At 48.8% G+C, this 18,191-nt stretch overlaps 7 protein-coding genes across 7 annotated transcripts; 1 reads left to right on the forward strand and 6 right to left on the reverse strand.

The window, feature by feature from the left end:
* Positions 1 to 346: 346 nt before the first annotated feature.
* On the reverse strand, positions 347 to 1,256 carry GGS22DRAFT_198623 (uncharacterized protein). The gene is made up of 2 exons (XM_047966158.1): positions 1,192 to 1,256; positions 347 to 1,007 (listed from the first exon to the last, which is right to left on the reverse strand). Exons 1-2 carry the CDS (start codon positions 1,240 to 1,242, stop codon positions 534 to 536), a joined length of 525 nt encoding a protein of 174 aa, XP_047821079.1. The 5' UTR covers positions 1,243 to 1,256; the 3' UTR covers positions 347 to 533.
* Positions 1,257 to 3,084: 1,828 nt separating this feature from the next.
* Positions 3,085 to 6,212, reverse strand: GGS22DRAFT_106709 (SIN1-domain-containing protein). The gene is made up of 3 exons (XM_047957825.1): positions 6,023 to 6,212; positions 3,655 to 5,941; positions 3,085 to 3,596 (listed from the first exon to the last, which is right to left on the reverse strand). The coding sequence occupies exons 1-3, from the start codon at positions 6,043 to 6,045 to the stop codon at positions 3,474 to 3,476; spliced, it is 2,433 nt and encodes an 810-aa protein (XP_047821080.1). The 5' UTR covers positions 6,046 to 6,212; the 3' UTR covers positions 3,085 to 3,473.
* Positions 6,213 to 6,783: 571 nt separating this feature from the next.
* On the reverse strand, positions 6,784 to 8,160 carry GGS22DRAFT_198631 (acyl-CoA N-acyltransferase; the record flags this gene model as incomplete). Its single annotated transcript, XM_047966159.1, has 2 exons — positions 7,215 to 8,160; positions 6,784 to 7,157 (listed from the first exon to the last, which is right to left on the reverse strand). The coding sequence occupies exons 1-2, from the start codon at positions 7,594 to 7,596 to the stop codon at positions 6,784 to 6,786; spliced, it is 756 nt and encodes a 251-aa protein (XP_047821081.1). The 5' UTR covers positions 7,597 to 8,160.
* A 178-nt stretch (positions 8,161 to 8,338) lies between these two features.
* On the reverse strand, positions 8,339 to 9,916 carry GGS22DRAFT_186082 (sterigmatocystin 8-O-methyltransferase; the record flags this gene model as incomplete). Its single annotated transcript, XM_047964403.1, has 4 exons — positions 8,339 to 8,860; positions 8,944 to 8,993; positions 9,083 to 9,605; positions 9,671 to 9,916. 4 exons carry the CDS (start codon positions 9,914 to 9,916, stop codon positions 8,339 to 8,341), a joined length of 1,341 nt encoding a protein of 446 aa, XP_047821082.1.
* A 923-nt stretch (positions 9,917 to 10,839) lies between these two features.
* GGS22DRAFT_156547 (uncharacterized protein) lies at positions 10,840 to 12,518 on the reverse strand. Its single transcript, XM_047960385.1, has one exon. It carries the CDS (start codon positions 12,066 to 12,068, stop codon positions 11,070 to 11,072), a length of 999 nt encoding a protein of 332 aa, XP_047821083.1. The 5' UTR covers positions 12,069 to 12,518; the 3' UTR covers positions 10,840 to 11,069.
* A 528-nt stretch (positions 12,519 to 13,046) lies between these two features.
* Positions 13,047 to 14,810, forward strand: GGS22DRAFT_156548 (mitotic checkpoint regulator, MAD2B-interacting-domain-containing protein). Its single transcript, XM_047960386.1, has one exon. The coding sequence runs from the start codon at positions 13,279 to 13,281 to the stop codon at positions 14,512 to 14,514; it is 1,236 nt and encodes a 411-aa protein (XP_047821084.1). The 5' UTR covers positions 13,047 to 13,278; the 3' UTR covers positions 14,515 to 14,810.
* Positions 14,793 to 16,848, reverse strand: GGS22DRAFT_106736 (uncharacterized protein). The gene has a single exon (XM_047957826.1). The coding sequence runs from the start codon at positions 16,631 to 16,633 to the stop codon at positions 15,071 to 15,073; it is 1,563 nt and encodes a 520-aa protein (XP_047821085.1). The 5' UTR covers positions 16,634 to 16,848; the 3' UTR covers positions 14,793 to 15,070.
* Between the last annotated feature and the right edge of the window lie 1,343 nt (positions 16,849 to 18,191).

Raw genomic sequence — 18,191 nt, forward strand, 5'->3', positions numbered from 1 at the left:
GCCCCCCCCCCCCCCCCCCCCCCCCCCCCCCCCCCCCCCCCCCCCCCCCCCCCCCCCCCCCCCACCAGTGGCCAGTACGCGTTCTGGCATACTAGATATATGACGATACCGATAGAGGTGTACGGCCTCAATAATCACAATCATATTCACGATAACAGTAAACAACAAGTCAAATTTCTCAATGGGTGAATCTGTGATTATTAAGGTAACTATTGTCCGAGCACAATGTTTTCCATAGCATGAGAAACCCCCAATGTCAATTCATGAAGCCAAATCCGTTTTCCGTTTCCATCCCCGCAAGTGTCCGTGACGAAGGCATTAGTATGCAATAGAAACGTAATGACCCCCTAGAGTACATCGATCATTAAAACCTGCCCTCATCATCCATGCATGAAAACGCGATAATGCAAAGTCGATACCAGTAGTATGGCAATTGTATCCACAGAAAAGAATCGAACGCGTCAAATAGTGAAAAGACCATTCTGCCTCGAGATGCCAGAATAACCCTCCTCCATCAACAGCTCTTTCTCTCCTTAAATGTGGACCAAAGCGGCAAGGACTGCTCCGCCGAGCACGCCGTTCATGCCCATCACACCGGTAGGTACCGAACCCGCAGCCGAAGAAGGCGAAGGAGTCGCGTTGGTGTTAGAAGGGGTACTAGCGGGATGAGTGCTGGAATGACCCTCACTGATAGTGGCTGAGTGAGGCTGGCTCGCGGTGGAGCTTCCGATGCCAGTGGAGCTAGCGCTGCCACTTCCGGTGGGCTGAGTCTCGGAGCCGGGAGCAGTAGTGCTGCCGGTGCCGCCCGTGGTGACCGAGCCGGAAGCGGAGCCGACAGTGGGGGAAGCCACAGAGGACGAGGGCGTAGCAGTCTCGAGAATGCTAGTGGAAGTGTAGCCGGTGGAAACACCGATGACAGAAGTGCTACACTGCTCAGTAGAGGCCGCGGCGGTGACCGTGGTAGTAAAAGCGGCGGCGCAAGAGCAGGACTCGGCCTCGGATGCGACCTGTAGTGAGAAAATTAGTCATTAATATATGTCAAATGAAATTTGCAAAGTGGGTATGAATATCACATCTGATATAAAATATTTCGAGTAAAATATGAATCAAAAAGATAGAACGAGATAATATAATAGAAAGGTAACAAACGCGACGATGAAATATTATAACTAGGTAGATGAGAAAACTTACAGCGCCGATGGCGATCATGGCCATGGTGATAAGAACCTTAGAGTACTGCATCTTGAAGATGTGATCTAGTCTACTCGAAGTATTCTGTGGAAGATGTTTGATTGCGGAAAAAATAAAGTAGTGATGATCGTAATGATCTTGCTGTTGATAGGCGAAAAATGTTTGACGGGCACGTCTATCTGTAGAATATTGTTAATGTTGGATGAATGACGAGAGATGTAAAGGAGAGGAAAACAAACCAGAGAGTGGAAATAGATTGCGAGTTGGGTAAGTTCAGAAGGTTGAGTGGGTTGGAAGGTGGTCGGTAACGAGGTGGAAGGAGCGTAAGTGTTTGAGGAAAAAAGGAGGAAAGTGGAAAGGTTGAGTAATTTCAATTCCGCGTTTATATCTTCTGCAGTTGCACCTCCGACTCAAGGCTGATTAGGGATCTTGCACTGTTACCTATGTATCTAGACCTGAAATGGAAGTGTTTGGGATTTTATTTTTTTATTTTTTTATTGTATCATTTTCCTTTAGAGATCGATCAGTTCTCGTCTGTTCTCATGGGGATGTATTGCTTTATACCAGATCAAGTCGACCGATTCGTATGAATCAAGCATGGCCTACAACTGTTACGGGCGAGTACTTGCGTACATTTATATTAAATAAATGTATATACATAAAGACTTGGGTACATGTTGACATCTGAATAGGTATTTACATACTACCTAGTAGGTAGGTAGAGATATTCAAAGATGTACCAATGTAAAGGGTAGATGGATCCGATAAAATCAGATTACCCCTTTTTTTCTTCCGTCTCGAAATTCTACTAATAATATTTCATGCCACCACCCGCGCTCCTGCAGCATCCAGTGTTTCCCCATCCAAGTTATTTGTTTGCTACCCGCCTCCAAGATATACTTGATTTCGCTGCCGTGGTCTGGTTACACACTCATTATAATGTGATTTCACCTTCTCGCGTGTAACAGTCTACCAAGCTCGCCGTCTCATATCGCCCGGTGCCCAGTGCCATCTACTTGCGACATATCGAATGACGATTAACTGTCCCTAAGCACTACATTCTTCAGCAAGATGAATAGATCGAGCTCTTATCTGGCATATCCTTGTCTTGTGGACGGGAATGTCTTACCGGATGCATGGCTCAGGGTTGGTTCGTATGTTGGTCTACCTTCATACATATAGGTAACTCCAACAAGCCTACAAACCGGGCGGATATAGTTACACATACGAGCCAAATATAATTCGTGATCTGAGACTAAAGAATGAGCCTGTATGGACATCAGCCTCAAACGTGATATGTCATTTTTTGTAACGTCACTAGTATTCCTGTCTCAATTGTTTGTCATTAATAAAGAAACCTAAAATTTGACTTAAGCCTGGCCTATGGATATATCTGTGATTATCTTCTCTTCCCATTTGAAGGATCGGAGCTTTTGCGGCATGCCACATACTGTCGCGAACATGTCTAGAACCGTATGCGGATTAACTGGGGGGGTTTAAAAGATGCGTCCACTAATTTAGCTTGACAACTGCGATGAATGTACACCGTTAGGGTAGTGGTTGGATGCAGTAAACCCTTGAGAATTGGACGATGAATTAATATAGGAAGGGAATGCCTCGGTTTGTCAGCATGTTTGGCTGCCTTCATCTTTATAATGATTGGAACACGCACCCCTAAAGTTGCATATTTCTCGGAAACTCCCATGCCATATTAATGAGACCGGAATCTCTGAAAATTCTACACGAACTGATGAATTCCGATCAAGGTCCCGAAGTAAACCAGACCGTTGGGTCGTGACCCGATGAGTACCTAGGTAGAGGTAGGTAGTAAAAAGCGACTATTGACGCCACATACAGCATTAATAGGCACCTACCACCACCTACCAGGCAAGCAAGCCCCGGTGGCTTCGGTCCAAAAACGCCCTTTTAATTCGAGCACTCGTCTTTGGAACCGCTTATATAACGGTCAATTATATGCACACTAGGCAGTGAAGACTTAAATTCCATGGTCCATTTGGGGAGTTCTGTATTGTATGGCAAGCCATCTGCCCGGCCCGTTCAACGTTAGACTAACCTAGCCCTAAACTTCACGGGCCCATCGCAGAATTACAAACGGCCCCGTACACATTGTGTGGTCTGTTAGATACCTGACATCCGAGCTACCGGATGGGCACGTCCTGGATCATCACACTCTCAGTAGACAGAAACTCACCAGCGGAGTTACGTCCTCAGATTTAAATCTGGATAACGGCGGTTCCAAGGGTGCCCTTCAAGGGCATTCCCTATATGTCCCTGTTGTAAGGTGAAATTCCCTTCTTAAGTTCACGCACGATTTCTATTGCTTCTTGAGTGCTTCTAGCTTCGAAGTCGTACCTCTTGCTCTCCGTAGCTTTATATACGAGAAGCTATATCCAACGTTAGCATCCGCATTATGTGTATAAACGGGGTTTCATGTCGACTTACCTTGAAGTTGGTTGGGTGGCGACGTGAAACACTGCATCCGACTACATTACTGAAATGAACAGTCGTGGTCTTGCCTCCTTCGCGCGTTGCCTTGCCTCCAGAGGATGGCTGAATGTACACATACTCACCATCGATGACGAGTATTCGCTCATTCATACCGACAAATCTCATCGGTTGCTTACGCCAGACAGTGTATTTCTTGTATTTCACATCACCACTACCGGCCTCGTCTTGCATCATGGTTTCCTGGGCAAGAGGGTGCGTTGTCATAAGCTTCTTCTTCCCCTTCTGGGGAACCTCATTCCATATATGTGGTTTGGGGGAGGGGCTGCTAGGAGAACCTGTCATTGTCAGGCCATCTGTTGCAAATCGGCGACGATGGAGTTCTAAGTCCATAGCATTGCCAATAGACGAAACTGTACGGTCTTCGTAGACCACAGCTCCAGAGTCGGGGAGTTTGAGGACATGTATGTTCTTGTCAAGCTGCCTCTTACGGCAGATGAGATCAAGAACCTCTGCCAAATACATATCGGTTGTGACATCAAGGGTAACCATTTGTCCAGGGGCGATATCAGATGACATGATGCGGACTCGTAGGAGTTTATGTTGCCCTCTGCTTGCAGCTGGCGCCTCAAGCTTACGTTCGGGTTTATCGGCCAGGGGCGCGTCCACTCGGTAAGTTGTAGTGATAATCGGATTCGATCGCGCGTGTGATGCTGTCAATGGAGAAGCTTGGGGCAAGGGAGTGCTCCTTGGAGTTGCTTCCTCATCGGCTACAGATTCCACTACATCTTGCTGCTCATACTGGGGAGTTTGAGTTTGGTTGTCTATGAACCCGGCCTCTGAAGCTTGTACTAAGGCAAACTCGTCGTAGGCCTTCGATGCAGACCGTGATCTTGCTGCTCTGTTGTTCGCCGTAGTGAATGAATTGACGGGTTTCTTACGATCCAATGGTTCGAAATCATCGTCCACCTCGCCGCCTTCCTCGACCATCCTTAGCGTCCACCAATTCACGTTCAACTTATCGGCTGGCACCGGAGGCTGGAGCTTTTCGGCATGGTATCTCCATAGACTCAGACCAATCAACTCAGCGACAGCCACTGGTCTGAAAGTTCCGTCCGCCTCTTGTATATTCCGCCGTATGAGGACCTCAAAAGGCTTTTCGGGATCTTCGGAGAACGGCGCATAGATTCGCATTCGGAGGGGGTCGGGGTCGCCCTGACCAGATAGGGTTGCAAACGTATCGAATGGCATGGATGGCTTAGTCATCTTCGCCTTGAGAGATTCCGATAACAGACTGCGAGGCTGAAGCATGCTCAGGGGCCTAACTGCGCTCATAGGTCGAGGAGGTGGGAGGGCTTGAAGCATCTGTGACTGAGGCGGTGGTGGCGGTTTTCTTACTGTAGATTGTCGAAGCAGCTGTTTCGGCACGGTTCCCACGACCTGTTGACCAGGTGAAGTGCCTACCGCCGGGTTCTCGACCGTATCCAAGATAGAAGTCGAATCAACACTTGCGACGAAAGCCGATGAAGTATCGGATCCGTCAGAGTTCTCGTCCTCCTCAGCCAACAACTCGCTTTCCTGGCGTTTGATTCCTTGGTTAGGTTCTAAGGAAGATTTAGAATGCGACCGTGCCGCTCTGGCTCTCGCAGCTTCTCGATGTTTATGAAAACCCGAAGCATCGAACTCGTTGTCGGATGAGACCTCACTACTAGTGACGGTGTCTCTTCGTGGCCGTTCCTTAACGGTCTCCAACGTAGGTTGCGACCCTCGTCTCGGTGCTGGTGCGGTACGCGGAGATGACATGGTAGTGGCTTGTCGCAGATTAGACGATTGAATTGGCGATGATCCAGCGCGGCTCCTAAGTGGCATCTTCGCGAATCTTATTTGCTGGGCTGCTCTCTGATCAGTATCATCATCGCTCTCATCGCTCAGATCACTGCTGTCATCTTCTTCCATTTGTTCTCGACGTCTTTCTCTTCGACGCTTCAAAGCGCTTCCAGGTCCTAACGTATCTCCCCCACCTCCAGTTAGCATGCCACCCTCCTCCGCTTCATCTTCAAGTGTTAAGCCGGTAGATCTGGGCGCAGCCTGGAAATATTCGGAGGCAATAGCAGTGGGTATCGGGGGCGAATGTGTTCGTTTGATGTATGATGGGTTAGATCGCCAGCCAGCGGCTTTGAAAGGAGCAGTGTTGAGGAAGGTATCATTGATAGTGATAAGGCGCTCGCCAACACCGTCAGCGATTTCGTTAAGATAGCTTGTTCGAAGCTGGTACGAGACCAAACTAGAGGGTGAGGTGAGGTCAGCATATCTGTCTCCTAGGTATTCTATCAAATGATGGCTGTGGCGGGGTGCTGTTACGTACTCTTCCACCCGTATCAACGACATTGTGAATAGCGACTGAATTCAGTTAATTAAAAAAGAAAGACTGTGGTAATCATGCTCACGACAATCCCATCATGTCGTCAGTGCATAAGATACAATATCCTGCGCGTACTGCATGCTCGGTGCATCTGTCACAGCACGGTTGCGATCCGGGATAGATGGTCAATGAACATGGATAGCAATTGAAAGGTGGACATGAATCAGGGGTTACTAGGCAATTTGTTAGCACTAGTGTCATTAGGTGGCACGTGCACCACGAATTCATCTGACTAATACGATTATTAAGGTGCTTAGTAAGAGCTTGGGGTTAGGGTTAGGGTTAGGTTCGAGCTGAATCTTACAACAACCCAGATTTGAACCAAATAGTATGATACATAATGTAAGACCAAGTGTCTTTTTAATCTATACCTATTCTCACCATTGTCCTGTCTGTTCCAAAATTCTTCTCTGGTTACATAAAATCCAGGCCAATCATCAATATTCGCCAGGTAACCCCTGGACATAATGCTGAGGTTGTATATTGACCGTGCTGATTTAGCTATAATCTTACCAAGAAGTCCTATATTAATCGTGCTCATTGGTATGAAACAGTCTTAAAGAACTCGATCCATTCATTCGCCTACGTAGTAGGTATTGATTGCAGTTACGCTTAGGTATGATACTAGTAAATCTTCAATAAATATGACATGTCCAACCGATCGTCAATGTACATTCCCCTTTTTACAATTTTCAGAGTCAAACCTAACATACTACCCCAGCCGTTTCGAAGTCAGTCGTCTCATTAGTCTTCTTGTGCCCGTTCACCTGGGTCTGGTAACCTTCAGGATACCCCCTATCGGCCCACTCCTTGAAGCTCAACCCCTTCGCTGCACTGGGCATCCTCACGACAAGAGGTATGTCCTCGTCCGGTAGCCCGGTGTCCTCTTCCTTATGGATCAGGCTCACATGCGTCAACCTTTCGAATCCCACGGCCTCATATAGACCCAGACCTGACTTTGACGCCTCTGTATATATAGGGAGACCAAGTTGCTCCGCAACATTGATGCCCCATTGCATGAGTAAGCGCCCAATCCCACGGCGTTGATGTTCTGGGTCGACGGCTATGACGCTGAGATCTTTCCTCGTCGCATTAGTCTAACGACGCGGTTTAGATATCCTGAGTTTCAACTTACAGATATATCGGTGTTTTTTGCCGAACAGCTTGTCTCTCAAATCCCACATGGCGCCCAAAATAGCATCACATCTCGCTTTTTCATCTCCTTCCAGCCATGGTATGCCCTCAGGTCGTTCCCATCCGTTTTCTTTCCCCGGCCGCCAGAAGACATCCCAACTAGCCATCCCGACGATCTTCCCTGTGTCGGAATCGAGACATTTGATCGTGTAACCTGTCTTGTCTTGAGCCCACCATTGTCTGGTCCCTTCTGTGTGAGCTGCTCTGTCGACACCTCGGGGGTAGAGAAACTGGAGTATGGGTTCGTTCTTGAATGCCTCGAAATACACATCGTACACCGGCTCGATATCGGCCAGCTGGGCCGGAAGTACGGCCAAAGACATTTCGGCTTAAATGTGTCTTAGATAATCCCTAACTCGGCCTGCTCTGGGAACAGTGCTTGTTTCGAAGCACATCATCCTCGTTCATTCTTATAGGATGGGCAGACCGGCCGAAAAAGGACAGGCCAAAATGATACAATCGGTCACCGTCAGGATTCGCCGCTTCTCGCCTTCATACCTACCTTCACTGGTTAGATCGCATTACTACATTCGGGGGGTGGGTCTCAACATCCGCGAATGATCTTACTGGATTGAACCCGACTTGTTCGTTTTCGTAAATTTTCGTAAACTTTTGGTAGATTTCATGCAGTAACCCACGGTCCCACGTGAATTTCTATTCACTCATCTAATGTCGCAATGTCAGATGAAAATTCGGTTTCTCGGCACTCGACTTAGTATACGCGGCTACGGGAGAAGAGCCGGGGTGTTCAGCATACTCGCAATAGAATTTCGAATCCTACACGGCACTACACCCTTGGCTCTCTCCTTGGCACATGGAGACCAAGGCGCGATTATTTTCATTGAGACAAGCCGAGGGATTTAGACGGTGGTTCTTAGTGCCCTTTCATTTATAGAAAGTACGGTATATCCTAATGGATTGTTACCTCGAGTCCTAGGACTCGGTGACCTATTAGACCTAGATACCGGAGCAGGAGTAGAGCGGGGTCTGTCTAAACTCGACGCAAACTATTTGTTAACCTGTTGATAAGAGGTTTGATCTTGTCCAACCAAGTTTACATAGCTACTACCCACGCCAGACTGCCTCGATGACAGCGAAGAAGTTTTGAGGATTGGCTTTAACATTTGCCACCTCGAACCGCTCATCAGCATCCCGGAAAATCTTCGCCCAAGCGTCGACAGGCCGCTCTTTTCCGTTGAATAACGCCATTAGTCGCAGGTCGGTAGCTGATCCCATTTGCTGGATAGAGCGCGGGAGAGCTGGTCCTTCACTTTCGCCCTGGTTACCGATGTATTCGAAAAGAATCACTCGAGCGCCCGGTTTTAGCGCCGGAATTAGTGCTCGAAGGATCTTGGACGATTCTTGGTCCGGCCAGTCGTGAAGAATCATCTTAAAGATATAGATATCCGCTTGGACGGGTTGAGGCTTGAAAAAGTCATGCTCTACGAAAGACACGCGGTCTTTAACATCTTCTGGTAAATTCGCCTCGAAAACCGGCTTTACTTGCGGTAGATCTTGAACGGTGATGCTGAGTTCTGGGAAATTTCGCGCTAGCACTATAGCATCATGACCCGCAGAGCCACCAATCTGCTAGCATTAGTACATCCATAGCTGGCTATAGAACATGAAATATGTTCTTTTAAAGGATTCAGGGGCTAGCGAAGACTCACATCAACGACCTTTGCCTTCCCGGCAGTTTTCCAGTCATGAGCGTCAAGTACTAAAATATTACGGTAAGTGGATATTCATGGATGATAGCTGTTCGCTTCTTTATATGTGGCCTAATAAATGCCCGGGTTATAAACTTACCAACCCCTTCAAGGTGGAATATCTCCTTGATATAGCGCATGAATTCGACAAAGTTCCTCTGTCGCCAACCCTGCTTCTCCCCTGCGCCATCATTTTCAAGCAGATCCCAGGAGTTTCCGTGTTTACCGAATTGCCCACCGCTATGGAATAAAGCGAAAGAAGTTTCATTTATGTCCTGGGTTAGTGCTGGTTTTCCGCGACTGTATCTGTCCAGAGCTTCATTCAAAACCATCATCGGTGCACCGGCGTCGTCCAAGATTGTGGAGACGAGAGCTTTCAGCCCCGAAGACTGGGCCAATGCTGCTGATCTGGAGTTGTGCCGGATCAGCGACGCACTTTTACCAGGTTCGGTCTCTTCGAAGATGCGGAGTGTTACTGCGTGCAGCAAGACCCGCCGAACTACATCTTCTGGGAGGGAAACCTTCTGCGCGATCTCCGCATATGAGGCGGAACCGTTCAGGGGCACCGCAGACCAAAAGTCGAAGTAGTTCAGCGTATTTAGAGCCGCAGCGTCGGGCAAGGCCTATGAACGTTAGGCAAATAATCAAAATTACTCTCTATTCAAAACCACTGGCTGATCGTGCTCACATTGTGGGCATAATTGAAGATGCTTTCGCTAGGACCCTGCGTGAGGTACCACATATCGGTTAGGGCATCTAACAGGTGCTGACGCGTCATGAAGATTTCGGCCGATAAGTTGCTGTACCTGGTTGGGCTATCCGCCGCGAATGTGGGTTCTGGCACATTGTTTTCCTTTAGGAAGCGTGTGAAGGTATCGGAAAGCTCCGTGATCTTCGCTGCTAACTCGTTGAGCGTCGGTTGTGGGCCTGCCATTTTGTCAACTAGGTATCTTCTATTTTAGATATCTATAAAGATCGAGAAGACTATTCGAAGGACAGGTGATAGCTAAAACCTGGGAGTTAGCTGCCTTTTACATTAAACCACGATGGCCTATGACCTTTCCGCGTATAGAAGGTCGGACCGCAGCCGGAGCTACATCTTTTCAGCTATTTTTTATGAATCTCGCGGAGGTGCTTGGCAAACTCGTATTTACGAGTAGTGGCCTGTTATCCCTCATACCCCTTATACCAAGACAGGGGTAAGATGTGAACTGATTGATTAGATTGATAAGATGATCTTATCAATCAGTTCCAGATCCTCCATCGAAACAGCCTACTTGGCATCTACATCTTGTCATGCGATGTCATGCGGTGTCCTCGTGGTAGGCTAAAACCGCTAGGGTATGCAGCTACGTAAGAGCGTTGTAGACCTATGAGATCAGAGATCGCTTGGACTCGCCCAGATCGTCCTCCGCAGTTCTAGTTACGTACGGTACTCCGCATAGGTGCAGTATAGAGTCTAAATCCTTTCGGGTCCTTCCTTTGTTAGCTAAGTCTTGGCTGATGTAGTCGGACCGCATTTCTCTTCTTGGAAGTTTTAGAAGTGCTACTCAACCGGCCTGCCGGCGCGGGTTGCTTTAAGAGGAAAGAAGAGATGTGATCTGTCTATAATTTAAATTAGTACCTGGTAGCCCGAGTTTAGGAGTAGAGGAAATACAAGATTCTTTCTGACGAGGTTGTTTAGTTGATTCCGATCGGAGGTTTGACCAACACCAACTTTTATAGTATTACTACTCTCATTTTGTAAATCATTTTCTTCAATCTTTCTGCCATTGCAACAAGAAATCATATGAGACTGATGACGAAATATATCACGTAAATCAAGGTATTATATGGGAGGTAGGTAGTAAGCTGAGAATGCAGTGTTCTGGTTGTTGAATTTGGCTGGCGCGTCCTGTCTACGGGCACAGGTCTCTAGCAGGTAATTTGTACCACTTCACGACGCCACCACACGCTATAATTAATCCGCTCCGGTCTTCAGCCCTAGAAATTTAGGTTCTCAGCGGCGTAAATCGTGCCTGACTTCTGCGACAGCCTTTACATAGGTACATTTAGACTTCAGCTATTTGTCTAACCCCTACCTCATATTATTCTCTATACGGTTGCTCCTGCCCCCGAACAAAAGGAATTCGATATGTCATGAATTTTGGGAGCGCCTTCAAGGCAACCTGGCCGACGCCGATCTTCCCATCCTCAAAGAAGAAGCAATTTAGCAAGGTCGCAAGAATAACAGCATCCTGGACTAGATCGATGCGCTTCTCCAGTAGTGTTCGAATATGCTCCGGCATTCCATTGAATAGTTCCGTCCAAAAACCCCTTTCCGTGACCTCGAATTCATCCGGCATCCAAAACTCGCCCCCGGTGTATTCGCCGGCAATGGTGTGGATACGACCGAAGCCGGCCCCGAAAGGCAGCGGGTTGGATAGTTCCCAATCGATCAAGGCAGTAACCTCGCATTTCTCGTCGATAAGCACGTTCACGTCGTTAAGATCATAATGGGCGACCCACAGCGGGAGCTGGGCAAAGTCATCAAGCCTCTTGGCGAAACTCTCAATAGTCGCTTTGTAGGGGAGGATATCTTCCAATGGTGATGCTAAGATGGCGTCTAGGTGCGGTCGAAGCTTGGTCTTGACAGCTTCATAGCTGTTGTCGGCGAGAAAGCCTTTTGAAAAGACGCGACCTAATGACTTATTGACGGCAATACGCCCTTCGGCTCCTTTCCCAGCGATTCCACGCAGCCACATCTTACCGGGCATGAGGGTGAGGGAGTAAGCCCAGGCACCTGCGTTCTCTAACTCTTCATTGCCGAGAGCCCCAACATCTGGTACATATGAACCTAACGCCACCTTGGCAGTCTTGAAGGAACTAACATCAAGCGGTTCGGTACGAAATTGCACAACCACCTCACGGCCGTTAGCGAGGGTAGCAAACAGAGTCCTACTAAACATCCCCTGCATGGGAGGCTTGTCGACGCGCGTTGCAGCACTATTCAGATGCTCGGCGACCAATTTCTTTGCCCATTTGACCTGCTTCGCGGGGGTGTCAAGCAATTTGGGTAAATCCTTGTCGGTGGTGACCATCGGCATTGTGGAGAGTAAGGATCTTGGGAGAATAGATGAAGAGAAACGAAAGCGGAGACAGTTGCGCAGGCGTGCCTGCAGCTACGGGTTCACATGTTCTATCTACAGTCCATCCCTTGAAATAATGTTGGTTTGTTTCAATGCAAATACCGATTTGCACTAGGGTATCGAGATATCGAACAGGGTTTTGATACAGCGTACATATTTACGGAAACACAGAGATTTTTTTTTAAAAAAAAATCTACTCCAAGATAGAATATTAGGATATATACTAGGTATGTTATAATGTTAAAATATGTATATTGTTTAGGGGGTGTTTGGGACAATAATCTTTTTTTGACTTACGGGTCCATAGTGGAGCTTCAGCAATAAGTTCAGCACTGCGTTTGTATGTATCAGTAGACTGAACCCTACCTAAATTTTGCTGGTGGATCGTCCCATAATACTTAGTTTAGTAGCCAATCAACTATATTGAAAAGACTTATGCTTATTGAAATCGTGAAAGGACCTTTTTAGAAACTTATCTTTAGACTTATGGGGTTTTAAGCCCTGTAATGCGCTATATTTATAAGGGACTTTAGCGATGTAATACGTTATATTTTCAGGGCAGTTTACAGGGGCTAAAATATAGCGCGTTGAATCACTAAAACTCCCTGTAATTATAGTGCGCCCATGCAGCCTTGTTGAACTGATTGAACTGTTGATTGAACTGTTGATTGAACTGTTAATTGATTTATGAGGCTATTTACAGTTTTAATAAGCCGACAAGGTTGCGAATAGCTTCAATTATTACTTACCTAATAATAAGTAACTTATGGACTTATAGACCACAAACATACGAAGACTTACCAACATGCAAATATGCGCTGATTGGTCTAAATTATAGTGGGAACTGCCCCATAATCTGGATCCACTTTCGCATACTTATGTACTAAAGTGTCACGGGCCATAAGTAAGAAAAAGATTATCGTCCCAAACACCCCCTTATGGTCAAGATTCTGCTGCTTTATTTAGGTAGGATTGAAGCTTGGTGAGATACTCTTCTGATAGGTGCTGATAAGATACCGAAACGACCCCAGGGGTATCCATAAAAAAAGCGCCACACCTTACAACGCCTAATGACGCCACAATCAACCTAAGCTTTTAATCAGAAGTATCCATCAACTATTAAGATCGTATCATCGAACAATTCACACAACCTCTTTGCAAACCGAAAATGGGTCTCGTCGACTATTCAGACTCAGAATCCGACTCCGAGCCTGTCGCCCAGCCAGAGCCTGCACCCGCGCCGATATCAACCTCTCAATCGGCACCAGCGAGTGGGAAGCGGCCCTTCCAAAAAGTTGTCGACCGCGCGAAGCCAGGCAAGATCCTCGTCAACCTCCCCCAGAGCGCATCCGGTCGCGGCGAGAGCAAGCCCACCGACGGAGATGACGCGCCGCCTACCAAGCGTGCGAAGATAGGAGGTCGAGGAGGCGGCGCGTTTAGTGGTTTCAACTCGTTCCTACCGCCCCCCAAGAATGTCGGAAAGAAGCCCATTGCGGCAAGTGGTAGTGGTAGTACCAGTAGTGGCATTGGGAAGCCAGCATCAAGACCCGTCGTAAACCTAAAGACCGGTGCTGCGCCAGGTTTCAGTAGAGAAACAAACGAGAACAGCGACGGAGGCGTAGGCGAGACGGTTTCGAGAAGCGAAGATTCAGAACCCGCGGCGAAGCAACCCTCCATACCAGCAGAACAGAAACCCGCCGACGAAGTCAAGTTAGTGGGCAAGCCCCTAATGTTCCGGCCATTATCAGTATCCCGAAAACCGAACAAGAAGGGCACTCTAGGCAAACCACCCACAGCCGCAAAAGCCACCACAACGCCAAAAGCCGAGACAGTTACTCCGGCTCCCACACCCAAAGAAGCAAGTCCGCCTCCGAAGAAGAGGGAGAAGATAAGCCTCTTCTCCCTCCCCGACGAGCAAACGCCGCGAGAAAACGACACCAACTCTACACCCACCACATACCCCTCCACCTACGAACCGATGTTCCAAACCACACCCACCGACGAATTCGCCGCCTACGACGCCCAAAACGCCATCACCTCCTCCACCCAACCACCACCCTCCGCATCCGCCACCACCACCTCAAACCAATCCCTCGACGCCCTCGCCTCCTCAATGAACCTCTCCGCCGCCGCCCGCCGCGAGCTCTTCGGGCGCGGGGGCACGGTGCCGGACAGCCGCGTAGTCAACTTCGACACAGACAGGGAGTACGCGCACAACGAGGCACTACGGGCCTCGGGCCAGCTGCAACCCGCGTATAACCCGATCCGCGCCATCGCGCCGGGCAAGCACAACCTGCGCCAGCTGGTCAGCCAGGTGCAGAACCAGCGCGACGCACTAGAGGAGAGCTTTGCTACGGGCAAGGGGAAGAGGAATGAGGCTGGGGCGCAGTATGGGTGGCGTTGATGAGAAGAGGGAGGATATGATAAGGAGAATAGGAGTAGGGGTAGGGGGCCGATGGTGATGAGCTCGGAGGGGGGAAGGTAGAGGTTGTTTACGGAGTGAGAAGAAACAAGTGCATTACGTCCAGTAATCAGGACCAGGAAGAACTAGCAGTAAGCTAGATCCCAGATCGATGGCCACAAACAAACACGGAAGCCACAATAATAGCAAAATCACATCGCATCGCATAGCATAGGTCGGCGTCACCAGCATTAAAATCAGTCAAGATATCCATCCTAATATAACCATTTGATTCCCCATCCCCTCACGTCCGGTGTATTAAACAACAGCCTAGGCAGCTAGCTAGCTAAATATGCACAACAAATTTCTTCAGAAGGGTAAAATCTAGCGGGTATCATCTAAGTATTCCAGTCTCAATCTCCGCGCTGGTGACTTGTTATACACAATCCCAACCAACCAACCAATCCATATCCCTATATACATATACATATATACACAATACAGTACAGTATGATGTACACATTTATCCACCCTCATGTTCAGCTCCATCCCCTCGCTCTCAACAAGTCTCCACCACCGCCGTCTTCCCCTGCTTCCACCCCTCGCCCTTAAACAAGAACCCCCACTCGCCCCTTGTTATCGGCGAGATGTCATCGTACCCGTTCGGCGTCTGCGGGCCCAGCGTCTGCGACTGCCGAACACTGGCGTTATCGCACGGCGACAACATCATCTCGTCGATGGACGCGCCGTTCCAGAACGGGAGGCCCCGGATCGGTCGCGCCGTGTGTTCTTCTTCCTCCGGTTCTCCGTCCTTGTCGGGGTCTTCGACGGCCAGGTTATCGAGCTTGATCTCTAGCTCCGTAACCGAGGGGCCTTGTTTCTCGTCGGCTTGGGGTTGCGTGTGGATTTGTATCTGTGTCTGCGACGTAGCATGCGTGATGCTCTTAGCCTTCGGCTTGAAAATCCGCGTTGTCGTGGCCGTCGCAAGTCTCGTATCTAGCTTGAGAACGGGCGTGGTTTGGGTTTTCGGTGGCGTCTTAGGTGGGGGTGGCGCGCCGATCATGACGACGGGTCGGGCCTCGCGCTCCCGCTCTTCCGGTGTGATTTCGAAGGCACCAACCCGGTCGATCCCACCGTACGCACGTCTGTACATGCCCTCAACATCACGTAGCGCGCGTGCATTCACTCCGAGCCAGTCGTAACTGCGGTATAAATCCGCCTTGGAGACCGGGCGTCCGCCATTAGCGAGGACCAAGCGGCGGAGCGAGTCCACCGCATCCTCGATGCGTGAGGTATCCGCGATCTTAGGAGTGGGTGAAGGCGAGGCGAGCGGTGATGAAGTGCCGCTTGTGAAACGGGAACGAGAGTACGCCGAGAGTGCGGCCTTGAAGGTGTACAGCCGGTCGAGGCCGAGCAGGATCAGACCCTCGGACGAGAAGAGCACCTCGTTCTGCAACAAACTCCTGCGGACCAGGTCCAAGTTCAGGCCGCATGCGGACGCGGTGGTGGCGGGGGGTAGCCAACCCGTGCCAATTCGGAACTTGCGCTCCGCTTTTTGAATTGTGGTTCGTAATGTCTTTTCGGCTTTGGGAGAGAGTAGGCCGGTGTAGATTAGCCGTAGGCCGAATTCGTTGGGTCCTTGTGATATGGATGATGCCGAGGAAGCTGTGACGATGCTTGATGGGGTGGCGGGGGTCATAGGGCTGCCAGGTGTCAGGGGTATAGCCCAGCGACGAGGGCTGATGGGTAGAGTTTCGGTCAAGGTAGGCAGAGATGTTGAGGAGGATGTACTGGCTGTAGAATTTGATGCTACAGATGATAGACTGGATGTAGAGCCGCTGGTTCCCCTTCGGACTAACTGTCTTAACCCAGCGACAGGAGAAGCAAAGCGTGTAGGAGACGGCGTGAGTGGAGGGGAAGTCGGTGTCGGGCACGGTGGAATCACTGTTGGAAGTTGATATTCCTTCCGCACGACTACTAAGGTAATATGCAGGGCCTTCCTCGCAAGCCTCTTCGATGCGTACTCCAACGCGCCTGTCAAGTGAGATGGTAGGTTATACGCGTCAAGGATCGACGGCCCCGCCTCTAAAGGGGAGGAGATGCGTTGCTTAGACAGCGACATATTGTCGACAGGAAGATGACGCAATAGAACTGTAGCTGTGTAGCCGTGTATTCTGCAAGATAAAAACAACCCGAGGGGCAGTGCAATGTATGTTCTTCAACTAAGAACCGTAAAGATCGAGGTCGGATGTCTTATCTCCCGAACTGCAGAGATTTGATTATAGATCTTGAAGGATGATCCACCGAGTCTTTAAGAAGAAGCGAAGACCAGCTTCGATAGTAGATAGATATATCACGACGTCAGGGAAGCTCGAAATAGAGAAAGCCAAAAAGGGAAATGAGCAAAGTCAAGAAAGAAAGCCTTGCTACAGGGCGAGAGAGGATATAAAAAGTAAGGGCGCTTCGAAACTTGAAACAATGGAACAGTGAAACAACGAAACTACGATCGACTCGAGTAGGCCACGAGGTGATCGAGGCGTTCGTGGGGTTTGATGTTTGAAGAAAGGGTGGGTTATGGATCCGACGATGATCATTGGTGCGTTGTTTTACCCTTTCCCTCCCTCCCGTTCTTCATCATTCTATATTCGGACATGTTGAAACTTAGCGTCAGGCTCACCGTACCCGCCGCTCTCGACTGGTAGTCAGCTCGTCATGAGAATGCTTTGTTTCAAGGCGAAGATACGTACGTGATTCGTCAACGAGTCTGCTTGCATATCACATGTAATTAGGTGGGTAATCCCAGGTTTCTCACCGTTAAAGGATAGACGTTGGTTCCTCAAGCTCACGCGTTATTAGCCCTAGATTTCCAATTTCCATGTTCCATGCATATGTGTTGTGATGATTATGGAATGATGGTGTGCCGGACCTGCAGCAAACGGCGAAGAATATCCACGAATATCCCTACATAACTCTCCATAATCCCCCACTAATTATCCGGACTAAAAAAACCTCAAATCACCGACCAACCAGAGAAGAGCAGCTTCTCCCCCGCATCTTGCATGGGCGGCTACAGCACCCAAATATAGATCCCGGCCCCGGCACCCGACCTCTATACCCCTGCCAAATACACGTGCTAGGCCAGCTATGGCTAGATCCCGAGATGTTCTTGCTACCTAGTAGGGGTTAAGTCCAAAAATAGATGTGCATAAACCTCCATAAACATTCGGTCGATTGTTGACGGGCAGTCGAATCCACCACCGTAAATTGTAACATGGCACCGGTTGCCCTTCGTAAGAAATAGATAATATTAAAGCGAGACAGAATGAAAAGAGGTTGTCATGTTAAACGTGCTAGGTATCTACTTTATTGCTACTAGGTGTAGATGTTATGTGGCATCCATGGATGTGTACGTACCGTAGGAGCCGAATAGTAGATCCCGCTAATTATTCCATTACCGTAGGAAGATAGGGCGTTTATCCATTTTTAAGTCCACGCTTAAATCTGCAATATCCTAGCCAGGAAGCACTTTTTAAACCTTGCACTTGCATCTTGCTAGTCGTCAATATCAACGTCGTCAACACCAATAACCAATCAAAATCGTGTTCACACATATCACTCAAACGGCTTTTCACGATTCCGAGAGAGTAGTTTTTCATACCTACTACCACCGCACTTCAATT

The sequence above is a fragment of the Annulohypoxylon maeteangense genome (assembly GCF_022496945.1).
Source record: "Annulohypoxylon maeteangense strain CBS 123835 unplaced genomic scaffold GGS22scaffold_4, whole genome shotgun sequence".
Taxonomy (NCBI): domain Eukaryota; kingdom Fungi; phylum Ascomycota; class Sordariomycetes; order Xylariales; family Hypoxylaceae; genus Annulohypoxylon; species Annulohypoxylon maeteangense.

What these genes read in the sequence shown, in the direction of transcription:
- GGS22DRAFT_198623 (XM_047966158.1), bottom strand. Translation starts at nt 1,242, where the DNA reads ATGCAGTACTCTAAGGTTCTTATCACCATGGCCATGATCGCCATCGGC. An exon ending in CCATGATCGCCATCGGCGCT is followed by an intron (nt 1,008 to 1,191) that starts GTAAGTTTTCTC and finishes TTCTCACTACAG; the next exon opens with GTCGCATCCGAGGCCGAGTC.
- GGS22DRAFT_106736 (XM_047957826.1), bottom strand. Translation starts at nt 16,633, where the DNA reads ATGTCGCTGTCTAAGCAACGCATCTCCTCCCCTTTAGAGGCGGGGCCG.
- GGS22DRAFT_156547 (XM_047960385.1), bottom strand. Translation starts at nt 12,068, where the DNA reads ATGCCGATGGTCACCACCGACAAGGATTTACCCAAATTGCTTGACACC.
- GGS22DRAFT_106709 (XM_047957825.1), bottom strand. Translation starts at nt 6,045, where the DNA reads ATGTCGTTGATACGGGTGGAAGA. An exon ending in TCGTTGATACGGGTGGAAGA is followed by an intron (nt 5,942 to 6,022) that starts GTACGTAACAGC and finishes CTCACCCTCTAG; the next exon opens with TTTGGTCTCGTACCAGCTTC. An exon ending in GCCACCCAACCAACTTCAAG is followed by an intron (nt 3,597 to 3,654) that starts GTAAGTCGACAT and finishes CGTTGGATATAG; the next exon opens with CTTCTCGTATATAAAGCTAC.
- GGS22DRAFT_156548 (XM_047960386.1), top strand. Translation starts at nt 13,279, where the DNA reads ATGGGTCTCGTCGACTATTCAGACTCAGAATCCGACTCCGAGCCTGTC.